Source organism: Trypanosoma cruzi, genomic scaffold, assembly GCF_000209065.1.
Source record: "Trypanosoma cruzi strain CL Brener 1047053516851 genomic scaffold, whole genome shotgun sequence".
Classification (NCBI taxonomy): Eukaryota; Euglenozoa; class Kinetoplastea; order Trypanosomatida; family Trypanosomatidae; genus Trypanosoma; species Trypanosoma cruzi.
Genome location: NW_001849577.1, coordinates 255,980 through 281,963, shown reverse-complemented (window position 1 = coordinate 281,963; position 25,984 = coordinate 255,980). Strand labels below are relative to the sequence as shown.

At 46.0% G+C, this 25,984-nt stretch overlaps 8 protein-coding genes across 8 annotated transcripts, besides 50 other annotated features; all 8 read left to right on the top strand.

The window, feature by feature from the left end:
* Window positions 1-27: part of a microsatellite that runs on past the window's edge.
* Window positions 1-1,255: part of a sequence feature (areas merged during assembly that could not be assigned to a particular haplotype. This can correspond to areas where the two haplotypes were merged or to regions with more than two copies in the genome that were merged during assembly.) that runs on past the window's edge.
* Window positions 224-244: a microsatellite.
* On the top strand, window positions 258-2,069 carry Tc00.1047053508461.340 (hypothetical protein, conserved; the record flags this gene model as incomplete). The annotated part of the gene is made up of 1 exon (XM_816533.1): window positions 258-2,069. The coding sequence occupies one exon, from the start codon at window positions 258-260 to the stop codon at window positions 2,067-2,069; it is 1,812 nt and encodes a 603-aa protein (XP_821626.1).
* Window positions 1,256-1,579: a sequence feature (areas merged during assembly that could not be assigned to a particular haplotype. This can correspond to areas where the two haplotypes were merged or to regions with more than two copies in the genome that were merged during assembly.).
* Window positions 1,580-4,042: a sequence feature (areas merged during assembly that could not be assigned to a particular haplotype. This can correspond to areas where the two haplotypes were merged or to regions with more than two copies in the genome that were merged during assembly.).
* Window positions 2,147-2,182: a microsatellite.
* Window positions 2,344-3,816, top strand: Tc00.1047053508461.330 (uncharacterized protein; the record flags this gene model as incomplete). Its single annotated transcript, XM_816532.1, has 1 exon — window positions 2,344-3,816. One exon carries the CDS (start codon window positions 2,344-2,346, stop codon window positions 3,814-3,816), a length of 1,473 nt encoding a protein of 490 aa, XP_821625.1.
* Window positions 3,915-3,959: a sequence feature (A-rich).
* Window positions 3,960-3,985: a microsatellite.
* Window positions 4,043-4,600: a sequence feature (haploid, non-Esmeraldo-like haplotype).
* Window positions 4,140-4,574: a mobile genetic element.
* Window positions 4,601-12,336: a sequence feature (haploid, Esmeraldo-like haplotype).
* Tc00.1047053508461.320 (PRP8 protein homologue, putative) lies at window positions 4,764-11,957 on the top strand (the record flags this gene model as incomplete). Its single annotated transcript, XM_816531.1, has 1 exon — window positions 4,764-11,957. The coding sequence occupies one exon, from the start codon at window positions 4,764-4,766 to the stop codon at window positions 11,955-11,957; it is 7,194 nt and encodes a 2,397-aa protein (XP_821624.1).
* Window positions 12,211-13,374, top strand: Tc00.1047053508461.310 (the record flags this gene model as incomplete). The annotated part of the gene is made up of 1 exon (XM_816530.1): window positions 12,211-13,374. The coding sequence occupies one exon, from the start codon at window positions 12,211-12,213 to the stop codon at window positions 13,372-13,374; it is 1,164 nt and encodes a 387-aa protein (XP_821623.1).
* Window positions 12,337-13,383: a sequence feature (heterozygous, Esmeraldo-like haplotype).
* Window positions 13,384-13,458: a sequence feature (areas merged during assembly that could not be assigned to a particular haplotype. This can correspond to areas where the two haplotypes were merged or to regions with more than two copies in the genome that were merged during assembly.).
* Window positions 13,459-13,741: a sequence feature (areas merged during assembly that could not be assigned to a particular haplotype. This can correspond to areas where the two haplotypes were merged or to regions with more than two copies in the genome that were merged during assembly.).
* Window positions 13,650-13,697: a microsatellite.
* Window positions 13,742-14,171: a sequence feature (areas merged during assembly that could not be assigned to a particular haplotype. This can correspond to areas where the two haplotypes were merged or to regions with more than two copies in the genome that were merged during assembly.).
* Window positions 13,931-13,962: a microsatellite.
* Window positions 14,069-14,155: a sequence feature (A-rich).
* Window positions 14,172-15,761: a sequence feature (areas merged during assembly that could not be assigned to a particular haplotype. This can correspond to areas where the two haplotypes were merged or to regions with more than two copies in the genome that were merged during assembly.).
* Window positions 14,745-14,775: a microsatellite.
* On the top strand, window positions 15,347-17,143 carry Tc00.1047053508461.300 (hypothetical protein, conserved; the record flags this gene model as incomplete). Its single annotated transcript, XM_816529.1, has 1 exon — window positions 15,347-17,143. The coding sequence occupies one exon, from the start codon at window positions 15,347-15,349 to the stop codon at window positions 17,141-17,143; it is 1,797 nt and encodes a 598-aa protein (XP_821622.1).
* Window positions 15,762-16,156: a sequence feature (areas merged during assembly that could not be assigned to a particular haplotype. This can correspond to areas where the two haplotypes were merged or to regions with more than two copies in the genome that were merged during assembly.).
* Window positions 16,157-18,902: a sequence feature (areas merged during assembly that could not be assigned to a particular haplotype. This can correspond to areas where the two haplotypes were merged or to regions with more than two copies in the genome that were merged during assembly.).
* Window positions 17,330-17,358: a microsatellite.
* On the top strand, window positions 17,919-19,625 carry Tc00.1047053508461.290 (hypothetical protein, conserved; the record flags this gene model as incomplete). Its single annotated transcript, XM_816528.1, has 1 exon — window positions 17,919-19,625. One exon carries the CDS (start codon window positions 17,919-17,921, stop codon window positions 19,623-19,625), a length of 1,707 nt encoding a protein of 568 aa, XP_821621.1.
* Window positions 18,903-19,039: a sequence feature (areas merged during assembly that could not be assigned to a particular haplotype. This can correspond to areas where the two haplotypes were merged or to regions with more than two copies in the genome that were merged during assembly.).
* Window positions 19,040-20,461: a sequence feature (areas merged during assembly that could not be assigned to a particular haplotype. This can correspond to areas where the two haplotypes were merged or to regions with more than two copies in the genome that were merged during assembly.).
* Window positions 19,563-19,611: a microsatellite.
* Window positions 19,655-19,701: a microsatellite.
* Window positions 19,904-19,997: a sequence feature (CT-rich).
* Window positions 20,462-20,670: a sequence feature (areas merged during assembly that could not be assigned to a particular haplotype. This can correspond to areas where the two haplotypes were merged or to regions with more than two copies in the genome that were merged during assembly.).
* Window positions 20,671-21,412: a sequence feature (areas merged during assembly that could not be assigned to a particular haplotype. This can correspond to areas where the two haplotypes were merged or to regions with more than two copies in the genome that were merged during assembly.).
* Window positions 20,723-20,746: a microsatellite.
* Window positions 20,832-20,855: a microsatellite.
* Window positions 20,893-20,933: a microsatellite.
* Window positions 21,111-21,140: a microsatellite.
* Window positions 21,322-21,392: a sequence feature (A-rich).
* Window positions 21,332-22,444, top strand: Tc00.1047053508461.284 (mitochondrial carrier protein, putative; the record flags this gene model as incomplete). The annotated part of the gene is made up of 1 exon (XM_816567.1): window positions 21,332-22,444. The coding sequence occupies one exon, from the start codon at window positions 21,332-21,334 to the stop codon at window positions 22,442-22,444; it is 1,113 nt and encodes a 370-aa protein (XP_821660.1).
* Window positions 21,413-21,894: a sequence feature (areas merged during assembly that could not be assigned to a particular haplotype. This can correspond to areas where the two haplotypes were merged or to regions with more than two copies in the genome that were merged during assembly.).
* Window positions 21,895-22,893: a sequence feature (areas merged during assembly that could not be assigned to a particular haplotype. This can correspond to areas where the two haplotypes were merged or to regions with more than two copies in the genome that were merged during assembly.).
* Window positions 22,894-23,176: a sequence feature (areas merged during assembly that could not be assigned to a particular haplotype. This can correspond to areas where the two haplotypes were merged or to regions with more than two copies in the genome that were merged during assembly.).
* Window positions 23,048-23,069: a sequence feature (AT_rich).
* Window positions 23,177-23,535: a sequence feature (areas merged during assembly that could not be assigned to a particular haplotype. This can correspond to areas where the two haplotypes were merged or to regions with more than two copies in the genome that were merged during assembly.).
* Window positions 23,299-23,329: a microsatellite.
* On the top strand, window positions 23,514-24,509 carry Tc00.1047053508461.280 (the record flags this gene model as incomplete). The annotated part of the gene is made up of 1 exon (XM_816527.1): window positions 23,514-24,509. The coding sequence occupies one exon, from the start codon at window positions 23,514-23,516 to the stop codon at window positions 24,507-24,509; it is 996 nt and encodes a 331-aa protein (XP_821620.1).
* Window positions 23,536-24,541: a sequence feature (heterozygous, non-Esmeraldo-like haplotype).
* Window positions 24,542-25,984: part of a sequence feature (areas merged during assembly that could not be assigned to a particular haplotype. This can correspond to areas where the two haplotypes were merged or to regions with more than two copies in the genome that were merged during assembly.) that runs on past the window's edge.
* Window positions 24,605-24,649: a microsatellite.
* Window positions 24,657-24,684: a microsatellite.
* Window positions 24,857-24,899: a sequence feature (T-rich).
* Window positions 25,199-25,220: a sequence feature (AT_rich).
* Window positions 25,230-25,268: a microsatellite.
* Window positions 25,789-25,814: a microsatellite.
* Window positions 25,876-25,908: a microsatellite.

The following is a 25,984-nucleotide window of genomic DNA, read 5'->3' as shown; positions in this document are numbered from 1 at the left end:
AAAAAAAAAAAAAAAAAAAAAAAAAAATGAATTTTTTTATTAAAAGCACTTTTTTTTTTTTCTAACTTGTGTATTACTTTGGGCAATTGTTACACTTACAACACTTTATGTACGTGCACTAGGGGCTGGGTTTTTGGTGTAGCTGAGGGGGCTGGAAAGGGGTGAAGAACAAATAGCAACGACAGAAATATATACTTAGCTCTAGTTATATATTGGGGAAAGCAAAAAAAAAAAAAAAAAAAAAGCGGGAGGTCGATATGTTTCGTCGTGGCTTGGTTCACCGGCGATATCCATTTAACAAGCGTGGTCCTCGTGAGCGCAAATCATGGAAACATCATGTTTTGACGGATCCCCCGAAGCCAATCCAGTGGCGAGATCCAAAAGTGTGGACAAAGGATTTAACTACAATGAAGTCTTTTGATGCCCCTCAATGGGATCTGTGGCAGAGTCGGGCACGCTCTGAAGATATTGATGAGGCGCTGCAGCCCTTCATGGACATGCCCCAGTCTCTCAAGGATCGACGCTACGATATTCCGTGGTGGGCAAATCCTTTTGGCGCATGGTACCTGCAGAACATTCTTTCAGTGGAATTGCTAAAACTTCCAAGTCGAACAAACGCTGAGAAAGTAGCAATTTATAGAAATCAAAAGCATTCCTTGTCGTCAAAAAAGAAAGGGGAAGCTGCCCAGGACGACGAGATTTTAGCCAACATCATCAAGGAGAGATGGAGGACGTTGGAGTTTGGTGATCGTGATGCAGGGTATCCCTGTACCTTTAGCGACTATATCCAATTCCTTAATGAATGGTTTAAGTCTCTCGATGAAGAGGGCATGCAAAGATTACGGGAGCACTTTGATAGACGGATTCGTCCGCTTTTGGCCGTGATGTCGCCAGTAGATATACTCTGGCTGGAAGCTCTGACACAGAACTCTCCTCATAATAAGGAACAGTTGCAACGTAGGATTGCGTTTCAGACAAGTTTGGGTACACCAGAGTTTTTTGATATGTCAAAACGACTTCGCTACGAAATCAATGAGGATTACAAGGTTCGTGATGAATTGGGTCCTGAACTTTTTGCGCTTTGGAGCAAGGCCCCTGAACGTTGGCCGCCGGAACGTCTGTCGAAGATGTATGGGCTAGACTTTACGTTGGTTCGCAAAATACTTGTGTGGCACCATTTTAAAGCGTGTTATGATGCCTGTGTAGAGCCAGACTGGACCTTGCCCAAGCGTCTTTTTGCCTTGGAATGGATCCGAGATGTTAGGGCACGTAAACATGGATTATTTTATGGGAAAATGCGTTTTGCCGAACAAAAGATTACTTTTTATAGTGATCGGTTCCTATTTCGTGACTTGGTGAATCGCCGAGAGGCAAGTTATGCCAATGTCTGGGAAATGGATGATCCCTATCGTTTCTTGCAGACTGAACAGGACTACGAAGACTATTGGGGTGACAACTATGATGTCTATCGCCGCATGTTTCCTGAGATGATTGGAAAGAGTGGCGAACCAGTGCAGCAATACGGACAAATGCCAGTTTGGACGGGGCCACATCGTCAGCATGCCAACAAATCTCAGCACAATTGGATGTTTGCTGAGATTGGCGTGAACGTGGGCCATGAGGCGTTGAAGAAGTTAGAGCTGGATCCTACGAACGAAAAACGCCGACGATTTGTCATTCGTCAGCCAGATGGCACTCTTCGCTCTGCAAAAATGTCAGAAATGCGGGCATGGTACTGGAAGGAAGAATGGGCGGATTTCCGTTTTTGGGCTCCTAACATGGAGTGGGGAATTGAAAATACACCCTCGCAGGAACAATATCAGGAGCACGTCCCGGACACTCCGGACGCGGACTTTCGCAAGCAGCGCCGCATTCAATCACGCCCAGTGAAATGGTTTTACGAGAGCCATTACACACGCACAGGAAATTTTGCGGGATTTCAACCTCTCCGTTTTATGCAGCGTCGCACGGAACGTGAAGTTCGTTGGCCTGACGTGATCAATGCGGCAGTGCAGATTCAGAAGCGAAAGCCGGATGCTTACATCTTTAAAGCTATTCCTGAGATTTAATTGTATTGCATTCGTTGAAAATGGATTAGCATTCACCGAGTGGGTGTCAATGAGGCTGATATCCGCTGAAGGGCGAATTTCTTTTTTTTTCTTTTTCTTTTTTTTTATTTTTTGTTCATCATGCTCTATCTATTATTTTGGCTTGAATTACCGTTGTTTGATGTGCAGCGCCTTTTTTTTTTTTTTTCTTTGTTGTTATGCATTTACGTTTCAAAATAAATAGAATTGTTTATATGCATATATTTTGTTTTACGTTAATTTTGTCGTTGCACAGATGAGTACTGAAAGCTTTGAGGTGCCACGCAATGAGGCTGTGGAGAAGAGTGGAAACGTCTATTCTCCTCCCCCATTTTCGTACTACGTGACGCGCAAAGAGGAGGATTCCGCAGACGAACCCATTTCGTCCACTTCCAAGCCGGGCAATGCGGGTCAAAACAAGGAAACCCTGGGTGGGGCGGGAGAACTTCCTCCCGGTGCGGCGGCCCAACCGTTTTCGGCGAGAAATGTTGGTCGTTTTCTTGAGCAACAGCGGTATTTGAGAGAAATCAACAGACCGCATACTATTTCATTATGGGATCAGGCTTGCGTGGGCCATCTATTTCCTGGTATGTTTGAGGGGACCATTGACGCCATGGAGTTATTCCATATTCTTAAGATGCTTGTCATGGTAGCCATTAACTCGGTTACAGTGACAGTCAACGTCTTTCACGGAACTACCTTGGTGAGCTCTCTCGAGTGGGCCAAGCCAATGTCTAGGGTTGTTTTCCTTATTGAGTTTTTGGTGGTCTATTTCTTCTTTCTTTTCCTTATCGTCGTCATACTACATGCTATAGCGTATGGTAATGTTGGCGCCAATCTTGCCGGGGATATCGCTGCTCTTTCGGAAAGAATCACCAGCTTCTCTTCTCTCCGTGTTGTGGCTATAGTTTCCCCAGACTTTGCCATTAATAACATTTTTCCCATAGTACAAAATGCCGTGTCCGTCTCTGAATATCTTAGGGCGGCTCTATTTTTTGTCTTATGGTTGTGCGCATGTGTTTTGGCGATGGCAGCAGTCGTGCTTAAGGTGACTCAGATTGAATTTGCAAGTACACTCAGTATCAGTAGCTGGACTTTTGGTGAGTTTATCCAACTTGTAGGTCTTACCATGAACTTGGCTCGTGTAAATGATTCCTACGAGACAGAAACTCAGGTGCTATTGGATGCGGTTCATCGCCACTTCTGCAGTCCTGGAATGCCAAAGGATAGTTTTAATCGTGTGGAGTGTTTATACACACGTCTTTGCGACTACTTATCTCTTCCACGCCCTAAGAAATACGAGTTTTTTGATGCGATCTTTGACTACCACTTTAAACTCGCGCAGGAACAAAAAAATATCCCATTGCCTATGAAACTGCGTAAGATGCTGAATTATTTGGCCTTTATACTTCGAACGGACAATGCGGTCTTACGCCGATTACTGCAGATGTCGCAGTCACCACTTCCTTTCTTTCAGATGGGGCGTGACGCCTTTTTTCAATGCTTCAATGAACACGATGAGTTGGGCATGCTGGTTGCGGTTTGGCGAAGTGATCCCGCATCGCTACCGGTGAAACTGTTTGGGATGGAAAATAAGGGCGTGTTTAACATCACCTACAAATGTGAAGATGGACGCCACGCGTGGGATGCGGATAACTTGTCTCATATTCTTTCCCACTCGGAGTCTGAGAAGAAGTTCCACAAGGATGTTGTTGATGCGTGCCTTTAACTTTTGTAAAAGGAAAGAAAAAATGTGCTCGCATCTGTATTATGCGATATAGATGATTAAAGGCAGTTTTTGGCGGGTGGTTTTTGCCGCTTTAAAGCTTCTTTCTTTCTTTCCTTTTTTTTTGTCGTTTTTTTTTTTTTCTTTACATATACACATACATATACATATATACCCAAACATTTTTCTGCCAATTTTTTTTTTTTTGCCTGTATGCGGCCTCAGTTTTGGTTCTGAGTGGATGTTTGCTTCGGAAGGAATGCGTGTGGTTTGCCGATTGTGTTTTATTGCATGAAATGTTTTTTTTTTTGCTTTTTTTAATTTTTAGGAGCTTGTGAAAAGAATGATCGCGGGAGAGCTGGCTAACTTAATTAATGTATGTTTATATCCTGATAAATGAATGCATTCTTTATGATACTTTCTACCGTATGAATCTTTTGGGAAGAACGCGACTTTGTAGGGGCAGGGAGCCGATAGAGGCCGGATAAGATTTTAAATTTTATTTTGCCATCCCACCCTAACCCCCTTTGATTCCCACCACGCGGCGGGGTATTGTGGTTGGAGGACCCCAAAGTCTGCCGCTTCGTAAGTAATAATACGTAAATCCCAACTGAGGACAAAGGACCATGCTGGTGGTCCACAGAATTCTATATATTGAATGAAAAGAAAAAATTGAAGCAATTAACTAACGAACCTTTTTTCCCTAACTTGTTTGGTTTCCATAGATTTTCAGGATCCTGCCAGCTGCCCGGAAGATTATTCTACTTGCCTTTACTGTGCCTCTTGATTTTCTTTTTTTTTTTTTTCCATCCGTCAAACGCGAACGGCGGCAGGAATTTATTTTGTGTGGGAACCTTTTGAAGCATTACGCATCGAGGAGGAAGGAGGAAAGGGGAAATAACAAGAGAAACAAACGGACAGTGTGGTGCTGGAGGGTGCAGCGGTGGTAGATGCAGTCGGAGGATGATCAGTTCTCAAAGCAGAATGGCACGGCATTGGAGCTTGTGGAGGAGTGGGAGAGTAGACACGGGCGGATTGCGGAATGGCGAAGGCTAAACACGGAACGGTACGGCTATCGCGCTGCATACCACGAGGCGGTCACGGAAAAGGATGATGTGCCTCCAGAGTATCTGCGCAAGCTGATGAAAGATAATGGTGATCTTAGCGGGAAAAGCTTCGGTACAGAGCGCAAGTTGTGTGTTGCGTTGTTGAAGTACATGCCATTGGCGCTCTACAAGTTGCTTGAGAATATGCCGATGCCCTGGGAAGAGACACGATATGTCAATGTTGTTTACCACATGGGAGGTGTGCTGACGCTTGTTGATGATACACCGACGGTAGCGGAACAGCTTTATCTGGCTCAGTGGGGTTCTATGTGGACAAGGATGCGTTCTCACAAGGTGGAACTGCAGCAGGAGGGAGGAGCGTTTCGTCGCATGATTCATAAAGGCAATGAAAACGAACCACCCATAGAGTATGGGGATTACATCATGGACCGTGAGCCCCCAGAAGCCGTGCATGATGAGCTTGATGAAGAGGATTCTGCTGCCATTATTGATTGGTTCTATGATCCCTTTCCCCGTTTGGTGCACCCAAACCAAATTCGTGGACCACGTCGACCCAATGGATATTATTTTTCTATTAATGTTGTTGAGTGTCTCTTTCGTAGTGCCTCTCCAATTCTACCGACTTTGGATGATCGCAACTACTACTATCTCTGGGACCTGAAGTCTTTTTACACGGCGAAAGCAATGCATCTGGCGATTCCACGTGCGCCCAAGTTTGAATCACCTCCTGCGGTGTGTGAAGAGGATGAGGATTGGACGGAATTTAATGATCTTCGGCGGATAATTCACCGCGACGATCCGCGCAGGCCTCGATTCACGATGCTAACTGAACGGCAGATTGCATTTCCTTTTTTGTACGGCAGTGTAGTGGAGGCAGTGACGGTGGCGCCATATCATTATCCCGCCGAGATTCGTGTGGAAAACGAAGACCCTGCGCTTCCTTGTTTCTCGTGGAACCCCTCCATCAACCCTATAAAGGCTCTTAAACGGAATCATGCCGAAGTAACGGTGACGACTACGGATGTGTTGTGCTCTGTGGCGCTGCAGCACGTGCAGGATGGGGAGGAATTGGTGAAAACGGAAGAGGGAATATGTAGGGTGCAGCTTCCTGCGAATTTTGCTCCTTTTCTGGAAGATCTTTCTCTGGAGGATGCGGACACCAAACAAGCCATGATGTTAGCATTCGCACCTGCGCCCTACAACAGGTTTGAAGGGGAAATGAAGCGTCGTGTAGACATTCCTGTTGCGGAGCATTGGTGCCGGGATCCTCCCACTTTGGTCACAGGCGACACACGCGATAAAACTCTTCGAAGTTATACACAACTTCTGAAGCATCATGTCGCAAAGAATCTTCGACGAAACCGGCTCCAGGCGCGGAAACGACATAGGGAAAATACGGAGGAAGTATTACAACCTTCCCGTAGATTAGATGAGCTTGGTAGACTGAAGTTTTTCCAGAAAACGAAGGTTGACTGGATGGAAGCTGCTCTTCAAGTTATGCGACAGGGACACAACATGTTGGTACAACTGATCAATGTAAAGTGCCTACCGTATGTTCACATTGATTACAACTTTGAAGCCAAACCCACTCGTACATTGACAACAAAGGAGATAAAGAAGAGCCGCCTTGGCCCAGCGTTTCATTTGATTCGTGAGCTTTTGGGGTTTATGAAGCAACTCATCGACATGCACGCTATGTATAGGCTTGGTAAAACAGATGCCTTTCAACTAGCAGACGCAACGCATTACCTCTTTTCACACCTTGGGCGCTTGACCGGCGTGTATCGGTACAAATTACGGGCCATGCGACAAATCAAACGAACCCGAGACTTAAAGCATGTTCTTTACAGCAAATTTAATGTGGGAGAGGTGCTGAGGGGTCCGGGATGTGGCTTTTGGGCTCCGGCGTGGCGTGTATGGGTGTTTTTCCTGCGTGGGATGACGCCATTGCTGCAGCGCTATTTAGGCAACCTGACGGATCGTGTCCTTCGTGGGCGTGAGTCTAAAGGCAAATATGACGGAAAGCGCATAACACGACAACGGGTGGAAACGGATAAGGACGTAAATATAAAGGAGGCGTTTAGACGTGAGCTTCGTGAGATGCTTCCTGAAGATGTGCGTGCGGATGTTATTCGGACGATGGATCAACATATGAACGAGGCATTTCGTCACTGGCGAGCTGGTCTCCAATGGTCCGTGCCAGGTCTGGCTAGGCCTTTGACGGAGCTGGTCAACAAGTACGTCAAGCTTCGTGCGGAGGAGTATATTCGCGTTACACAATACCAGAGGAAACGCATCAATGAGGGTGATACTGTAGACAAACAGGCTTTTATGAAGAATCTCGGTCGTTTAACGCGTCTAAAGCTCATGGAGGAGCAAGAACGCCAACGGGCATATCTGGAGGGAAGAGATGCACTTGTGATATCACCCCAAGAGGCGAAGGAGATTTACCGCATGATGGCAAACTGGCTTACGGATCGCGGATTTAAAAAAATTGAATTTCCTAAAGTATCAAGACCCGCCGAACTGCGACTACTGGAGCTTTCATTAAATCGTCTCCGTGATCAGCATAACATTGCGAATCGACTTACTCAGGCTCAACGTGAGGAACAAGCACGCATTGAGGAAGCCTTTAATTCTCCTCATGAAACTCTTTCAAAGATCATTGATTGCCTGGCACGTGTGCGTCGTTTCAAGAACGTTGAGGTGGAGTACATGGATACCTTTTCAACACTCTATCCTATATACAATGTGGTGCCATCTGAAAAGCTTGTCGACTCCTTTTTGGATCAGTATCTTTGGTATGAAGCCATGGATCAACAGCGTTTGTTTCCCAATTGGGTGAAACCCTCTGACATGGAACCTGTACCTGTTCTCTTGTACAAGTGGTGTCAAGGTATAAATGACAGTCCTAGTCTTTGGGATGTTACACGGGATGAATCGACAGTCTTGTTGCATGCCAACTTAGAAGATAGCTTCTATGATAATGTGGACTGGAATTTATTTCGTCCTCTCTTGGAAATGGTGATGGATAAAACACTGGTGGAGTACATCGTTAGCCGGCATGACGTTGTCGTGGAATTTAAAGACATGAGTTATCAATGTCGGAAAGGATTATTGCGTGGGTTTATGTTCTCTTCTTTCTTGTCGCAGTATTGGGGTCTCGTTGTAGACGTCCTATTACTTGGGACGCAGCGAAGCCAAGAAATTGCAGGACCTGCCAGGCGACCAAACCCATTTATGACCTTTATGCGAGATCCATTGCTTGCCACATCGCATCCCATTCGTGGATATTGCCGGTATAAGAATGAGGTATATGTTCTTCTCAAGTACACAAAAATAGAGGCGGACGATGTGCGTCGGCGTTATTTGGATGAAACGAAACATGATCCTGGTCGACGCTCCTTAAATGCCTCTGTGTATGGATTTAAAAATGCCAATCAGTGGCCAAGAGATGCAAGGATGCGTTTATTTCTTAATGATGTGAATCTTGCTCGTGCAGTTTTATGGGAATTCCGTGGACGTCTTCCGCCCAGCATAGCTGAGATGAATGAATCCAACACATTTGTGAGCGTGTACTCCAAAGATAATCCCAACCTGCTATTTGACATGGGCGGGTTTTCCGTACGAATCCTACCAGTGTGTCGCACAGAAGAAGAGGTGTTGGAGAATGAATCGACATGGAATCTGCAGCACGCCAAGAGCAAAGATGTCACCGCACGGGCCTTTCTTCAAGTTGCTCCCGATCATGTTAACCACATACGAAACAAGGCTCGCCGTGCTATCATGATGGTGGGCAGTTCCACATTTCAGAGTATTGCGGCTAAATGGAATGCACTTGTTACTGAGATTGTGCCATATTACCGAGAGGCGATATTAGGGACAGACAGCCTTCAGAAGGTGCTTGCCAGAGCAGAACATCGAATGCAGTCCCGTGTGATGATGGCATTGAATTCAAGGTCAAAGGCTCGATTTCCTCCGGCAATGTTTTACGCGCCAACAGATCTGGGTGGACTTGGAATGCTCTCAGTGGGTCATTCTCTTATTCCCGCCCGTGATCTTATCTACTCCAGGACAACCAGCACAGGTGTGCAATTTTTTTATTCTGGCCTTACAAATGCCGATGACATTCCCATCCCTAATGTGCTGCAATACTATACGCCATGGGAGACAGAGGTTCGGGAAAGCGTTAAAGCATGGACAGAATTCAGCGTGCGCGATAGGGAGGCTAAGGCGGCTGGCACACGGCTCTCTCTTGACGATATTGAGCCCATCATCAACAAGGGTATCCCGCGAATTCGGGTTCTTTTTTCTCGTCATGCCAAACTTTTCCAGTTTGATAAGGGGTTCCGTTGTCGTATGGAATTTCAGCGTTTCCTTTCTGGTAAGTACCTAAAGAACTGGTGGTTTCACCCCGAGCACGATGGCAATATATGTGGTGGTGTATTAGAGAGATATCGTGTGGACATAATCATTGCGCTGGGCGGCGTGGAGGCCATTTTGGAGCACAGCCTGTTTAAAGGGACCGGTTTTCCGTCGTGGGAGGGCATCGAGTTTAATCGCTCTGGTGGCTTTGAGAACTCCAAGAAGGACAGTAAATTGGCTAAGCAGCAACGTGCAGGTCTCGCCAATGTACCCAACCGACGCTTTGCGCTCTGGTGGTGCCCAACTATCAATCGTGCCGATGTACAGGCAGGATTTGAGTCCAAAATTGACACCACAGGCGTGTTTATGTGCGGTAAGCTTGAAACGATTAAAAAATCGCTGATAAAAATTTTTAGTGGTTCACTCTGGGAAAAGTGCCATGGGGCTGTCGTTAACGACATTGCCAGCAAAATGAAAGATGCCATGGCAGATTTGGATGCCGCCTCTGTGACGTTGCAACAGCAACACCCGCAAAAATCCTACACCTACACAAGTTCTGCGCCAGATGTTGTTATGGTTTCTAATTCACGTTGGCCTGTGACGGCCAAACCGACAGTACTCTCAGATGAAGCTGGTGATGAGTATCGTTCTCATTTAACGAGCAAATTTTGGATTGATGTCCAATTGCGTTGGGGCAATTATGACAGTCACAATATTGCAGAATATACGAGGAAGAAGTTCTATGAGTATTCATCGGCCAAAATGTATCCATTTCCTGCTGGGATTGTAGTAGGGGTTGATTTGGCGTACAATTGTCATTCAGCCTTTGGGTATTGGATCCCCCAGCTAAAACCATTGATGGTGAAACTCATGTCGGCCATTATGCGACACAACATTGCTCTTAATACCTTGCGTGACAGAATGAAGCGGGAATTGCAGCTTTTCAGTTCTGCCCCGACGGAAGCAGGGTTGTCCGTGACGAATATTGCAGAGCTTTTTTCAGAGGGAATGCGGACATGGATCGTGGATGACAGTGCCACCTACGTTACAAGTGAACAGCCAACAGCAGAGGGAGGAAGGAAGTTTCGCTCAGAGAATGGAGCTGTGTTGCTGTTTGAGCCCACAACAGGCCAATTAAAGCTCAGTATTGTACACAAAAGCGTTTTTGCCGGACAAAAGCGACGAACAAAACTTGCTCGTGAAAAGGCTGCGGAGGAAATTGCTTCGTGGCTTCGAAGCACACCCGCAACTCAACGACCGGGTAAGATTATAGTAACCCGCTCACGCTTCCGTCAAACCCTACATAACATGCTTGTATTAGATTACCCGAACATTATTATTGGTCAGAGCGACCTGAACCTTTCTATCCCCATGGTGTTACGTCACAGTCGTCTGGTGGATTTGCGTATCTCTGCCACGGAAAGCAAGGGATGGGAGTTCTGCTTGTATGATGATTGGCTGCAACAGTTTCAACCAGCGACATGCTTCAACCTTCTCAACCTCATTCTTCGTGGGTATCATGTCAATCTTAACCGGACTCGGGAAACATTGGTGCCGGATTTACATGTGGAGGTGCATCATTCGCACTTTTGGCCCACGTATACCCGTGAGGAGTGGGAAAGGGTGTCAATACGTCTACAGGAGATGATTATTGCAGACTCTGCAAGACGCATGAATGTCAGTCCGAATCAATTCACTGAGATGGAAAAAAAGGATATTCTCTTGGGGAAGAAGATGACAACAATTGAGATACAGGAAGAAGAAAAAAAAGAACTTGAGGAGATGAGGCGGACCAAATTAATACAAGAGCAGACGGTAAATGTGACAGTGAAATCGGGCGAAAAAATCCAAAAGAAGATCAAGGCAGCTTTTGATTTTGGGAACTCCACGACGTCCAGCAATTGGCGGACTCGATCTCTTGCTGACGCAGCAGCATTTGACGAATCCACAACCATAGAGATTGATGCCTTGGGTGCTGTGGCCAGTAGTGATCAGCTCATCATCCCAATGGAAACTTTGAAATTATTTATTCCGTGCTGTGATGTGCAGGCGCAGTGCTGCGCATATCTTTTTGGCCAAACCCTCCCTGAAGCACCGAATATTAAAGAGGTGCTGTGCATTATGGTGCCACCCCAAAAAGGTTCTGCGGTGGAATGTACGACACCAGTGCACATTCCGCATAAGCACCCGGCTCTTGTGGAAAATCATCTTTCTCTTCTTGGTGTTCTCCGGTGCGGTGGTGGGGAACCCGCTCTCCACTCAAGAGATTTGGCGCTTCACGGTCGGCTTTTGGCATCCAACGACGAGCTCCAGACGGAAGGGCTTGTGACAGCTGTTATGGGTATTTCCCAAGACGGCCTTAATATGCGCTGCTACACCACCACAAGGGAAGGAATCTCATGGGCCTTGGAGAACTACGCGAAGGCGCTAGAGCGGGAACCAACGGAAGTTGCACCAAAACACTTCGCGCCGTGCCGAGCCACACTCTCTGAAGATCTTCAAGGCTTTTTACTTGTGCCTACTGGAGGAGATTGGAACTATGCCTTTAAAGGGGCTACATGGCGTGAATCCACGGAGTTTGATGTTAGTGCGGATATCCCAGTCTTTTTTTTTGCCGCTCAGCATCGCCCGGACCACTTTTTAAATTTTGCTCGTCTCTCCGAGGAAGAAGAAACGATTGATATGGCGGACATGGATGATACCATGGCCTAGTTATTGTCGTTGGACGCGGTGTGGCATGCTCACGGGGAAGGGGAATGGAGATTTCATCACCATAGTAACGGCTTGAAGCGGGAGGAAAAGGTAAACTAGCACAAATCATTTGATTTTTAATGATGGAATTGGCATGCAGTTTCCTCTTTAATTATATCAATATATCTTCTTTTTCTTTTCTTTTTCCCGGTCTTTAACGTAATTAAAATATCTTTCTTAGCGCCGTGCTTCCCCCGTTTCTTAGTTTGCTTCCATGACTTCATTTCCCCACTTTGTTTCTTTTTCTTATATGTGTATATATATGTATACATCTACGAATGGGCATTTTTCCTTCCTTCTAAAAGAGCCCACACAGATAATTTTAACAGTATTTTTGAAAAATAGGCACTGGCGAATTGCCAAGAGGGAGACGACAGTTATAAACAAAATGTCAGGGGAGGCAAATTATGAAAAGCCGGACACCTCAAATTGGAAGTTAGCAGACTTTGAGATGGGCGACACGTTAGGGACGGGTTCTTTTGGTCGCGTGCGCATTGCTAAACTGAAGGGCACCAATGACTATTATGCGGTGAAGTGCTTGAAGAAGCGGGAGATTTTAAAGATGAAGCAGGTCCAACACATCAGCCAAGAAAAGCAAATTTTAATGGAGCTTTCACACCCGTTCATTGTGAACATGATGTGTTCCTTTCAGGATGATCGCCGGGTGTACTTTGTGTTGGAGTTTGTGGTGGGCGGGGAAATGTTTACTCACCTTCGCTCCGCCGGTCGGTTTCCAAACGATGTAGCAAAGTTCTACCACGCGGAGATTGTGCTTGCCTTCGAATACCTGCACTCGAAGGACATCATCTACCGTGACCTGAAGCCGGAGAACCTTCTGCTGGACAGCAAGGGCCACGTGAAGGTGACTGACTTTGGGTTTGCGAAGAAGGTGCCGGAACGTACCTTCACGCTGTGTGGGACACCGGAGTACCTTGCGCCCGAGGTGATTCAGAGCAAGGGTCATGGGAAGGCCGTGGACTGGTGGACGATGGGCGTTCTGCTGTACGAATTTATTGCTGGGTATCCTCCGTTTTACGACGACACGCCGTTCCGCACGTACGAGAAGATCCTCTCTGGGCGCTTCAAGTTTCCGAGTTGGTTTGATGCGCGTGCGCGGGATCTTGTGAAGGGGCTTCTGCAAACGGACCACACGAAGCGTTTGGGCACACTCAAGGGCGGCGTAGCGGATGTGAAGAATCACCCGTACTTTCACGGTGCCAACTGGGAGAAGTTGTATGCGCGATACTACCCTGCCCCGATCCCTGTGAAGGCAAAGAGCCCTGGCGACACGAGTAACTTTGAGCGTTACCCTGAAAGCCAGGAAGATCGAGCGGTGCCGCTAACCGCTACGCAACAGGCGGAGTTTATTGGGTTCTAAATGTTTTTAGTTTTATAAACTTTTTGTATGTACTTTTCTTTTTAATTCTGTGTATATATTCTTCTTCTTGTTTTATTTTGCTGTTGCTCTGTACCAGGTGAGCTTACTAAGCGGTCTGCTAAATGTAAATAAAAAAAAAAATAAGAGTGAGAAGAGGGCCAAAGTTTTTTTTGACCGTGTTTTATTATCATCTCAGGGCATGCGCATTCAAATGTGTGTTGCGTAATTTGCTTTTTCCAAAGGCATCCGCTAATGGTTGAAATGCTTTCATATTGTTTTTTCATTTTATTTCATTTCTTTTTTTTTTTTTTTTTTTTTTTTTTCTCCCTTTTGTGTGGCTGTGCGAATTATATGTTTTGTTTTCTTTTTTGTGTTTGTGTTTTTGTGGTTCTTGTGCTTTTTTTGGGGAGTGCGATTCCATTTGTGTGCGTACGGATTCTTCTTGTGCTGCCCCAATATGGAATTGCTTTTATTTGGTTCCGCCACCCCCTCCCCGGCAGAAGAATAGAAAGGAAGAAAAGTAAAAAATACGAATGCAGAAGAAAACAGAAGGATCAAAAAAAAAAAAAAAAAAAAAAAAAAAAAAAATTACGGGGAAAAATAACCGCTACGAATGCATGCAGAACTAAAAGGCACGGACATCAATTGGCGAGCATGTGGTCTGGAGGTTTTTGTTGTGTGTGTAAAGTTCCTGTTTTTTTTTTTTTTTTTTTTTTTTCCTTTTGTTTGATTTTGTTTTTAGTTAGTTTTTTTTCTTTTTCTTCTTTTTTTTTTTTGTTTTGTTCAGTGAATAGCGAATGAAATTGGATGAGATGTCTTGTAATGCTTTACATTCCGAGAGGTGCATTGGGTGCAACTCGAGGGAGTAGGAGTGAGCGGTGCACTCTGATGTAGATAACGGTGTGATGTCTTGAGGACTGTGGGGTGGAGGGAAGGTGGGGCATTTGTTCCGAGGTAAATGAAGAGTAAATAGACGAATTCCGAGGTTTGACCACGTGAGGTGAGCGTGCGATTGTATTCTATACCTGCTTTTTTTGTTTTCATTTCGGGGCGCGCAAGCACCATATTGGAGTATGTCTCTTTCTTTTTTTCCCTCTGTGCGTGTACCTCACACCCACTCTTACTCTCTATCTGTGCGTGTGTATTTTTTTGTCGAGCAGTGATTCTCAGGCCATGCGTGGGAGCGAGCGAGGGGACAATGAACAAAACTGCCCACAAAAGAAGGGGAAACAAAAAGAAGGACATAAAAAAGAAATGGAAGAATTTTCTGTTAGAAGCGTTCCATGAAAGCAGGAGAAGAAGGGAGGGAAGACCTGAGACCAGTGCACCACGCGCTTCACTGGGTTCTGTGGGGACGCATTTCTGCTGTCTTTTTTTTTTCCTTTTTTTTTTCTTTATTTTGATTTCAAGAATTGACAAGAAAAAAGTATCTGCTGGCGTGAAATAATAACAAAGAAAATAAAAAAGAGAATTGTGAGGAAACGGAAGATATAAAGTCGATGTATGCTTTTATGGGTTTCTTGTTTGTTTCATTGCAGTCTATGGGGTGATTCAGCTGGGTATGGGCGCCAGGAGTGGTGCGTTGCTTCTTCCTCTTCCTCTTCTTCTTTTGTCCTTTTGAGATGTGCTTGAGGTGCGTGGTGAGAAAAATGGTGTTGTGCCCCTTCTCAACTTTATTTTCATTATTATCATTATACTTTTTTGACTGTGTTTTATTTCCTTTTTTTTTCTTCTTGCAAGGCCATATAGTTGGTATCATTGAACGTGCAGTGGGGCGGGTCTTTATCTATTTTCACGCCTTTGTAGAGCTTCCCTGAGTGTTGTCGTCCAGATTATATTGTGCCGATTTTTTTTTTTCTGCCTGGGCTTTTGAGTCTCTGTCTTCTTGTTCCGCTCTTGTCGATTAATTACTCGCCGTGTGTGGCGTGTCTTCTATTTTGCGACTGGGATCAACGAGGAGGCTGTATGCCAAATGAATGGACCACCGAGGCGTCACTCACGGTGTCCCGATGACACAGACAATTTGTTCCTACGGAGACGTGTGTGCGTGGAAACTCCTTCTTTCATGGATGGTGTGAACTCTGTGGAGCGACGGGGCGGACTTTCAGAAGCGGAGTGGAGGCAGTTGTACGAACGCGTGATGCCAAATGCATGCACTATGAGTGATTTTCAACGTTTGGTTCTTGAGGGAAAGTCACATGACCATTTCTTTGCAAAGGACCTGCATAAATTAGTGATGGAGGTTCGAGTGATCCTTGCAACCCACGGTAAGCTGAGGATGGCGGCTAACTTGGCCGTGAAGGGGCGTAAAACAGTGCTCGCCCATGGGGTCGCGACTGCATTGAAATTGTTAGAGTCTGAGCGGAGCCACCTTTTTTCTGAGGATATTTGTGGAAAAGAGGTGAATGGGTGTGGCGGGTCATCGTGTAACATCTCCTCTAGGGCACCCGAACGAACAGCTGTGGAGCCGGTGAACTCAGCAACAGTTTTACATCCTTCGACAAGCAGCACTGACCTTTTGCGGACGCATCAGCCGTCTAGGTGCAACACCAGGACTTTGGACCAGCCCCCACTTCGGGCGGGAGTGGGCGAGGTTTGTGCAGAACCATCTGTCTCGGAGCATGGGACAGATGAAGAGGTTGTATTGATGAACAATTCAAGTTCTCCTTTTACTCGAGTGCTGAGCGTAGTGAAGCGGTTTCAATTACGTTTCGGTAGCATTCCATTGAGGTTTGAGGTTCCCATAGAGTTTTTGGACGCCGTTGTATCTCGACGTCTTCGGGTACAGCTGACTCCGTTTCGTCACCCGGCGGTTCCTGCGCGATGGCCGACGGCAAAAGACATTGTCGTTTATGTGAATGATCAGTGCGTTATGACACCGTGGAAACGTTCATGGCCTGAACGTCGCATGGAGGTGGCGAAGACATTTCTTGTGTTAGACATCACTCAGTTTCTCAATCGAGGTAGTGCCTTCCAAAGGCTACAGATCAACGTTTTTTCAAGGGAATATTTTAGCCAAGTCGCATTGATGGTTGTCCAGCCAGTGACCCCTGAAGAGGTAATGAATGCCTTAGTAAGACCTTTGTGTAGTCCACAGGAGGAGACACGTGATGCGGCAATTTTTGATCTTTACAGAAAAGTAGTGGAGGACGAGGATGAGGATGCAATTTTGGGCGAGGTCGAGGTGGACGATCCTGTGATTACGAGTAAATGCCCTATTTTGCAAACGCGCATTAATATTCCTGTTCGTGGCTCACGCTGCCAACACCTCCAATGCTTCGATTGTCTCTCATTTTTGCTTAGTTGCAACAAGGGCTGTTATTGGAATTGCCCCTTGTGTGACGCGGAGCTTCGTCCATGCGATGTGGTGGTGGACACCATTCTCTGGCGGTATCTCCAAGAGATGGGTGATGGATGCCCGCTTCACTTGAGGCTAAAGAGCAAGCGCAGCATGGAGAATGAAAGGATACAAAAGGGAGACGATGCGGTGGAAGGCGTGATGGCGGCACCTTTTCGTTGGGTGCCGCATCGAATGGCGAGTGATGGGCATGGTGTCATTTTGGACGATCATGAGAATGATGACTGTGACAGCAGCGACGGGGGTGCGATGGTTCCCAAACGCCAAGTCTCTGGCTGCTTTCGCACAGGAGTCAACGGTGGCCGTGCCTTTGAGAAGGGGGGCGAGATGTATGGAGGAAAAGGGCTGGAAGAGACGAATGCAGACCTTGACAAACATTTGGGAACTGCCGAGTTTCCGATCGAGCTGTGAGAAGTAACATCGGCACTTATCATGCAGGAGGCTTAGCAGCAAAATGACAACGACAGCAACGTGAAGGGAGGAGAAGGGGGGAAAAAAGAATGAATAATAAAATAATGAAAAAAACGGAGAAAATAAATGACTAGGCGATGATATTTAACCACTTTTTCTGAGTGTTGTCGTTGTGTATTCTCCCTCTTTCTTATTTTTTTTTTTTTTTTTTTTTTGTTGCTGCGTTGTTTCTGTTTTGCTGTTGCTTCCCACCGCTCGGGGACGAACTTTCGTAAAAACGTCAATCCTTTTTTCCTTTCTTTTTTTGTTTTTCTTTCTTTAATATTGCTTCTTTCTGCCGCGTGTTTCTTCTGCCGGAATTCATTGTGGGCGTCAATTTCAATCGCAATCTGCACGGCAGCGACGGTGGAGCGGAAGGTAACGTGGAGGTTTTTGGCCAGGGGCTCGTCCTTTTTTTCCCGTTTCTCTCTGTCTTTCTGTCTCTGCCCTTTTAGCTCTCGAATAGATTATCTCTGAAGGAAGTGTAAGGGGGGTTAAGGTTGTGATTTTGTCTTTGGCGAATATCACAGAAAGGATCTTGACGACAAATTCCACACAGCGACATAGATTATCAGCGGCTTAACATTGAGCGCGTACGGGGTTTTTGGTAAATTTTTTTTTCCTTCGTTTTGCATCTTGTTTTTGACGGATATCCCCCACCAGCCACCACCGTTGGGAGCTTGGTTTTTATTGGCAGTAATCGACAACCCGCTCGGGCACGACGGACTGAACAGAAATGGGCGTCAACATTCGGTACACGCGTGCAGAGTTGCTGGCGCTGGCGCAGAAGCAGCATGAGTACAACCTCACTGCTGGAGCCTTGCAGAAGTTTAAGGTGATTGAGGCAGAGTCCATTGCCCCGGAGACGTCTCCGCCAGAGTCGCATCGCAACGACGCCGGTGGGCGAAAGGGAGAGGGAAAGAATGGAGCGGGCAGCCGCCGCGCCCCGAATACCGAGCGTTTTGCCCCTCCGGCACGCATTTCCCGGGGCAACAAGGACCAGGAGGCCTTTGAAGAGGGCTATAAATATGAACTTGAGCGTAATGCCATGAAGAAACAGGCACTACAGGAGACGATGGCAAAGGAAAAGGAAAGGAGTGATGCCGTGGCTAGTTCCAAAGGGGAGACGAAGCAAGAGGTCGTGGCACCTGTGGAGAAGGAAGAACCGAAGCTCAACGAGGATGATGAGGTGGAGCGTTGGATGACGAGCATTGCAATGAGCGAAGAAGTAACAAAAAAGGTCACCAAGTCTCGTTTCTTCTCTGGGAATGATTCCGACAATAAGGGTGCGGTAGCCTCTCCTTTGAGCGGAGGGCAAGCATTTAAAGAGACATCTGCATTTTCAATGACAACAACGAGCAAGGATCCGTGGGCCCTGCAGGGGGTAATACCCACAACAACTGGAAATGCGGTTTGGGGCAACTTGGAGACACAACGGAACTCGGGTATTGCGCTGGCGCCCGTTACTAACAGTGCGGCCGCTCCCAGCGTGGTTGTAGGCCAGGTACAGTTGCCCGGGCATTCTGGCGTCTCGGCCCCCTCGTCAGCTCAAATGGCTGCCTCAGGCGCACTACCAACGTCGGCAGCTCCAGCTCCAGCTCCTGCCCCGGCGGCGGCGGCAGCGCTGTTGGCAGCAGGGCCTTCTTCCGGTTCGCAGAAAACAACAATGACAACAGCGGCAGCACCCCTACCGAATAATCCATCAGCCAACCCTTCGACTCAGGTGTGGAACGCACAAGATTTAGAACAGATGCTTTTGAGTGGTCAGAAATTAAATAAACAACAAAAACCAGAGGCAGCTAGGCCCAAGATCATCGATGCTGCAGCTCTCGAATCTCAGCTGCTTTTACAGGTGCAAAAGAACATGGCACGCTCTCAGCCGCAGACACAAGCAAATGTACAGCAACAGCAACAGCAACAACCACAGCAGCCCCCGCCAGCATCCCAGATCGCATCAATGACTGGGACTCCACCGACAATTCCACCATCTGGCCAGCGCCGGGCACCGCAACTTTTTTTACCGCAGTCCCCACCGCAATTGTCATCACAGCAGCCTGTTCCGATCCACTGGGGAGCAACCATGCAAAAAGCGCCTCCGCAGCAAATGCACCAGAAACTTATGCAGCCACAGCCACAACCGCAACCGCAACCGCAGCACCGACATCCCAGCATGCCGCAGCCGGTACCCTTCATCATAAGCGGTGCTCAAGGTTCCCCCTACTTTCCTCAACAAGCTGTGCATGGTCACTATGTGACTGGCTTTATGCCTGGACAGGGACAGCAACCGATGATGGTCTATCGTACTCCGGATGGAACAACGCAGTATGCGGTGGGATCTACGGGATATCCGCCCAGCGCACAGCTACTTTTTTCACAGCCGCAGCAGCAGCAACAACAACAGCCACAACAACAGCAGCAACAACAACAACCGCAACGTCGGTAGGAGGGCCAATTTGAACAGCAACAGCAACTAAAAAAAAAAAAAAAAAAAAAAAAAAAAATAAATAAATAAATAAAAAGTAAAGACTGGAAAGGTAAAAGAGATGGGGCAAGAATGTGAAGTGACGTGGCGGTACACGTATTTGAAGGTATAATTGAGCACTGTTATTGTCTAAATTTTACCTCCACCTTGTTTAGGGGGGCATTTTAACTGGTGTTACCCAACCCAATTTGAATTTGTACCCAGATGGAGGGACACAGCTTGAATGAAAGAGTACGCTGAAGGAAGAAGAAAAAAGGGAACGAAAAGCAACCAAACAAGGAAATGAAGCCAGAAAGGAAAGGAAGAAAGAAGCGAGAAAGTAAAAAATAAGGAGCTCTTTGCTTACCCCTCTTAGGTCCCACCAGCTGCGTGGGTGTATCTGCATGGTGGAGACTGTGGCTATCCCTTTTTTTTTTTTTTTGTGTGTGTGTGTGTGTCTTTATTGTTTCTGTGGTTTTATCTGTTTTGTGATTTACTGTGCTCATTCGCCCTTTGTCACCTTGACCGTCCGCAGAGGTGATAACGGTAACAAAAAAAAAAAAAAAAAAAGAGGAACTGAAAAGAGGACCTTGTCTGCAGACAGACGCCGGATTAGAATTCTGATTTATGAATGTGTCCTAGGATTTTTTTTTTGAATGTTTTGGTCTGACGAAAAGGAATGTATGCAGCTGAAAATAAGTATGACAGATCGTTTTTTTTTTCTTTTCTTTCTGGCGTGGTTTGTGTGTGTATTTATTTTTCTTAGGATGCACGTGTGGCGTGAGGATGGGGCAGTGGGCGCATGGAAAGAAAAAAAATTGCTTTCAAGGGGGGATTTGGTTCTATTAGCTTATGCCAACAGCGATGATGGTGTTGATGAATGATGATGTGAGCGCTGGTACTTCCGTAATGAAAATTATCTCGTGGCCTCGTTGTTCTCATGGTCGTCCTCTCATCTGGTTAGTATTTTGCGAATCACCTCGGCAATTGAGCCACCCTTCCACCCCCTCCCTCCACACACGCAAGATTTTTTTTTTTTTTTGATTTTTTTAGAATATGCGATGACTCATCGGTCTTACTTTTTTTTTTTTTTTTTCTTTTTTGGTTTGCCTCCTTTCCACTCTCAGAAGCTTCTTTTCTTCCATTATTTTCTTTTGTTTTTTTTGTTTCCAGTTGTTTGTGTGGTCGTTTTTTTTTTTATTTTTATTTTTAGGACAAGTCGTTAAGGTACACTTTGCTTCTCTCTCCCTTTTTTCATCTTCTTTTTTTTTTTTTTTTTTTTTTTCTTTTATTAAATTCTTCTCTTCCGTTGTTTGTGTTTGTGGTTTCCTTCTGTCTTTTTGCTTGTCGTTGATCCCTGCAAGGCGTGGGCCTGCAAAGTTTTTCAGTGGCTGGAATTATAGGCACACGCCTCTTTGCATGCATCTTCAAGGGCCCAGACCGGTGTGAAGACAAAGAGAATGTGTGAAGAAGAAGAAAAAAAAGAAAAAAAAAAAACTGTTTCGGGGCATTCTGTAGGGGGGAAAAAATGCCATTTTGTTGTTGCAACACTGTGAATTCATGCTTGGGCTGTGTTGTTCATTTATTAGACATTGCGTTATCTAGGCGTTTGGTTTGGGAAGGCGGTGTTTGAAACTCGGTGTGCGGAAGCCCTTTGGCCTCATTACCTTTTTCTGGAGTGTTTATTTATGTATTTATTCTTGCGTTGGTTCTCGGGATCTTCTTTTCTGCTGTTGTTGTTGTTTTTGTGTGCATGTGTCTATGTTTATGCACTTGCGGGTCTTCTTTTTGCATGGCAGGGAAGGAGAGAAGGAAGTGAGGAGAGGGTCAGCCACGACAGTTGCTGCACACAAAAGTTAGAGGAAAAAAAAAAAAAAGAAAGGGAGAAGATGGACCTGTTTAGTGCTGCTGTCGCGGGGATGTTGGCTCGTTTGGTTTGTCATCCTCTTGACACGACAAAAACAGTAGCTTTTACCGGATTTTGTGGCGAGGGTAGCACAACAGGTGCACATCTGGGCAACGCGACAAAGCATGCGTTTTTGAGTTCCACTCGGTCCATTTATCGGCAGGAAGGGATAGCAGGGTTTTACCGAGGGGTTGGCGTGGCCATTCTGGGCTCTGCACCAGGTGTCGCTCTCTATCTCACGACATACACGTGGGCGAATGAATTCTTTATGAAATACCAAAAAGCTGCTTTTGGTGCTGTTCCGTCTTGGTCCGTTCACTTGTTTTGTGGGTTTCTTGCAGAGGCTGTGAGCTGTGTCTTCTGGGTTCCTATTGACGTGACAAAGGAGCGTCTTCAGTCACAGCCCCCATCGCAACCTGGAAGGTACTCCGGAAGCTGGGATGCCCTCTGCACCATCGCCCGCTACGAAGGACTTTCGGGGCTGTACAAGGCTTATGGAACAACCTTGGCATCATTTGGTCCTTATTCGGCAGCGTATTTTGCATTTTATGAGTTTTTCCATGCTGTTTTTTTGGAGCATTTCTCAATTGATTCGTTTGCTTCTGCACTTTGCGCCGGCGGAATGGGAAATATCGCCGCTTCACTTGTGACAAATCCATTAGAGTTTATCAAAACCCGTCTGCAGGTTCAGCGAGCGGTGCTCTCAGTGGGCGGAAGACCCACAAGCGTCAGGGGATTCTCTTATTATTATGCAGGTCTTGTGGATGGATTGCGGACAGTCATTAGGGAGGAAGGATCTCGAGCACTTTGGCGTGGTGTCGGAAGCAGGGTTGCGTTTGCGGCACCCAATGCGGCTTTGACGATGGCCATTTATGACTATTTACGCTCATCATGAGAGAGTGAAGTTCTACGGTGTACTCTACAAGGAAAACCTTAATGACGCAATATGTAACGCGCGCCATTTACCTCTCTCTTGACTAAGTGGTTTGGCGAGTAAATGCGCCATTTATTTCCTCTCATTTATTATCGCCGGTACCACTTTTTTGGGAGCGTGTGGGAAGGATGTGTGGCCATGTGAGGAAGAACGAGCAAGAGGGTTTCTTGTCCACCTGACATGCCTCTTTACCTGCAATGTGGTGCTGGTCTCCAAAGATACCAATTTGTAAGGCAGCAAGTGCAGCTTCTACTTTATCCCCATTTCTGTTGTCCCACGCATTTCTTCCTTTTACCCTCCACGTGGAGGGGGAAAACAGGGGCTGCGGAAATCGTGAAAACTGCCAGTTCGTGGGTTCACAACGAGCCCGGTTATCACGACAAATATATTTGGAATCGGTTTACTACTGTGTGAGTGTGGGTGCGGGTTAACTCGTTTTTGAAGCGGGGGATGCTGGGCGCATTGAACCAAACTGTCGTTTCTCTCTTGTTGCTGTCCTTTCACTTTATGGGAACGAAGGACAAGGCCTCAGCCGGGAGCATGTTGTTTTTTTTTGCATGAATCTATTTTTTTTTATTTTATTTTTGCTATTTGCTTTTCGCGAATTCAAGCTTTTTTTTTTTTTTTGCACCGAAAGAAGGCGCATAGAGGCCACGGGCTGTAATGCGTGAATTTTAAATAATGAAGCGAAAAACGCAGGGTGCATAAGTGTATTCGTGAGATACGCGCCGAAACGGATTTTTTTAGTTGGAACAGGAATTGGGGCGGTCTCTCCGGGGCGTTTTTCCATGAATTGCGAGATGCATTTGATTCCCAAAGAAGGAAAAAAAAAAAAAAAAAAAGAAAGAGGCACTTGGTACAAACATTTAGGGTTTATGGTGTGAGGAGAGTAGGAAAAAGTGACTTTTTAAAAATTTATTCTTCGTGTTTTGACTGGTTGCTGTGTATTCTATTTACTTGTCGTGTCTCTTCCCTTATCTTAGAGTTGGAGAGTGTAGCGAGGAGTTCTAACATAATAAAGAAAATCCAAATGACGTTGAAGAATGCACCTGAATTTGTAAAGCCGGACGCCTCAAATTGGAAGTTAACAGACCTTGAGATGGGGAGTACGTTAGGGGCGGGTTCTTTTGGTCGCGTGCGCATTGCTAAACTGAAGGGCACCAATGACTATTATGCGGTGAAGTGCTTGAAGAAGCGGGAGATTTTAAAGATGAAACAGGTCCAACACATCAGGCAAGAAAAGCAAATTTTAATGGAGCTTTCACACCCGTTCATTGTGAACATGATGTGTTCCTTTCAGGATGATCGCCGGGTGTACTTTGTGTTGGAGTTTGTGGTGGGCGGGGAAATGTTTACTCACCTTCGCTCCGCCGGTCGGTTTCCAAACGATGTAGCAAAGTTCTACCACGCGGAGATTGTGCTTGCCTTCGAATACCTGCACTCGAAGGACATCATCTACCGTGACCTGAAGCCGGAGAACCTTCTGCTGGACAGCAAGGGCCACGTGAAGGTGACTGACTTTGGGTTTGCGAAGAAGGTGCCGGAACGTACCTTCACGCTGTGTGGGACACCGGAGTACCTTGCGCCCGAGGTGATTCAGAGCAAGGGTCATGGGAAGGCCGTGGACTGGTGGACGATGGGCGTTCTGCTGTACGAATTCATTGCTGGGTATCCTCCGTTTTACGACGACACGCCGTTCCGCACGTACGAGAAGATCCTCTCTGGGCGCTTCAAGTTTCCGAGTTGGTTTGATGCGCGTGCGCGGGATCTTGTGAAGGGGCTTCTGCAAACGGACCACACGAAGCGTTTGGGCACACTCAAGGGCGGCGTAGCGGATGTGAAGAATCACCCGTACTTTCACGGTGCCAACTGGGAGAAGTTGTATGCGCGATACTACCCTGCCCCGATCCCTGTGAAGGCAAAGAGCCCTGGCGACACGAGTAACTTTGAGCGTTACCCTGAAAGTCGTGAAGATCGAGTGGTGCCGCTAACCGCTACGCAACAGGCGGAGTTTATTGGGTTCTAAATGTTTTTACTTTTATAAGCCTTATGAATGTATATATAGTTATGTATCTTGGTTTGAGGTGGGTGGCGCGTGGCTGGGGAATTGTTCATAATATTTTTATTTATTTATTATTATTTTTTATTTATTTATTTATTTTTTTAGGTGGTGCTCTCTTTCTCTCTTTCTTTCTTTTTTTTTGTTTATTTTTTTGATTTTTCTGATAGATTACCATCTTGATGGTGCAATTGCGCTTGTGCGAAGGGGAAAAACTGCTGTGCATTTTTATTTGACTTTGCCTGCATTTTTAGGCTTTTTTTTCCCCTTTTTTTGGTGGCTGGAGTCCGTTTTCTTCTTTCTGGACAGGCGTGAAACAAACAAACAAAAAAAAAAAGAAAACGAAAAACAACAAAAGTCGCTCGACCGTGATGTGCGGATGCATTTAATGGATAATGCCAGAATGTTGTTTTTGTTGTTGTTGTTGAAACGCCATACGTTGTGGCCGGTGATATGTTATGTGTACAATGTAGCCTGTACCCGCGGATCGGAACTTGTGGTTCTGACTTTTTGTTTGAGTGTTTTTGTGTTGTTGGTGGTTTTGTTGTGGTGGGCTGAGAGGTGCGGATGTTTTCTAACGCATAATTTGCCTCACCTTTTTTTGGTTTTCTCCACGACATGTGTATTTTTTCGTTTTTCCCCCTCTGACCCCTCGCTTATTTATTTATTTATTTTTTTGACTTTTCCTGCGTGCGTGCGTGCATGTTTGTGTTTGTGTGTGTGTGTTTCTGGTGCTTGAGCATGTTTTTTTTTTTTGCGGCGACTGGAAGGGAGGGAGATGTCATGAGCTGGTTGGGGCGTTTTGTCTTTTTTGTCCTTCTTCTCTTAATTTCTGTGGGTGTTTTTGTTTTTTGTCTCCGCTGGTTTCGCCGGTGTTTTTTTGTTGACTGGTTTCGGCTGCGTGCAGCGGCCCTCTTGGCGTGTTTGTGTGTGTCTGACGGTGAGTTGAAGAGGAGGGACCGCGCATGAGGGAAACGGCCTTCCTGCATAGCAGGGAATATTTGAAAACGCAGATGACAAAAAAGGCTTAGAAGAGAAATGAGTGGAAGCCAGCGGAGGGGAGAAATTGTCAAGAGTGACAACCGGCGGAATTTTGAAGGAAATATAAAAAGTGGTGGGGAGGAGGAGGGAGGAAAAATAGGGGAAAAAATGGTGCTTTGAGACGATGATGGCAGTGGCACGAGAAGAGGAGTATATCTGAGTGTGAAAAAGACGATGTGGGAAACGCACATAAACCAGAAGCCGCATATATATATATATATATATATCTATGCAAGGAGATTTTAAAAGAAGGACTGAGAAAAACAAATGTAAAATATATATTTTTTCCCCATTTCTTTTTTTCTTTTCTTTTTTTTTTCTTTTTGGATTTTGAACTATTCCCTTTCCACGTGTGGGTATGTGCATTCGTGTGAAATCGATCTTTTGTGGTTTGTTTTTGA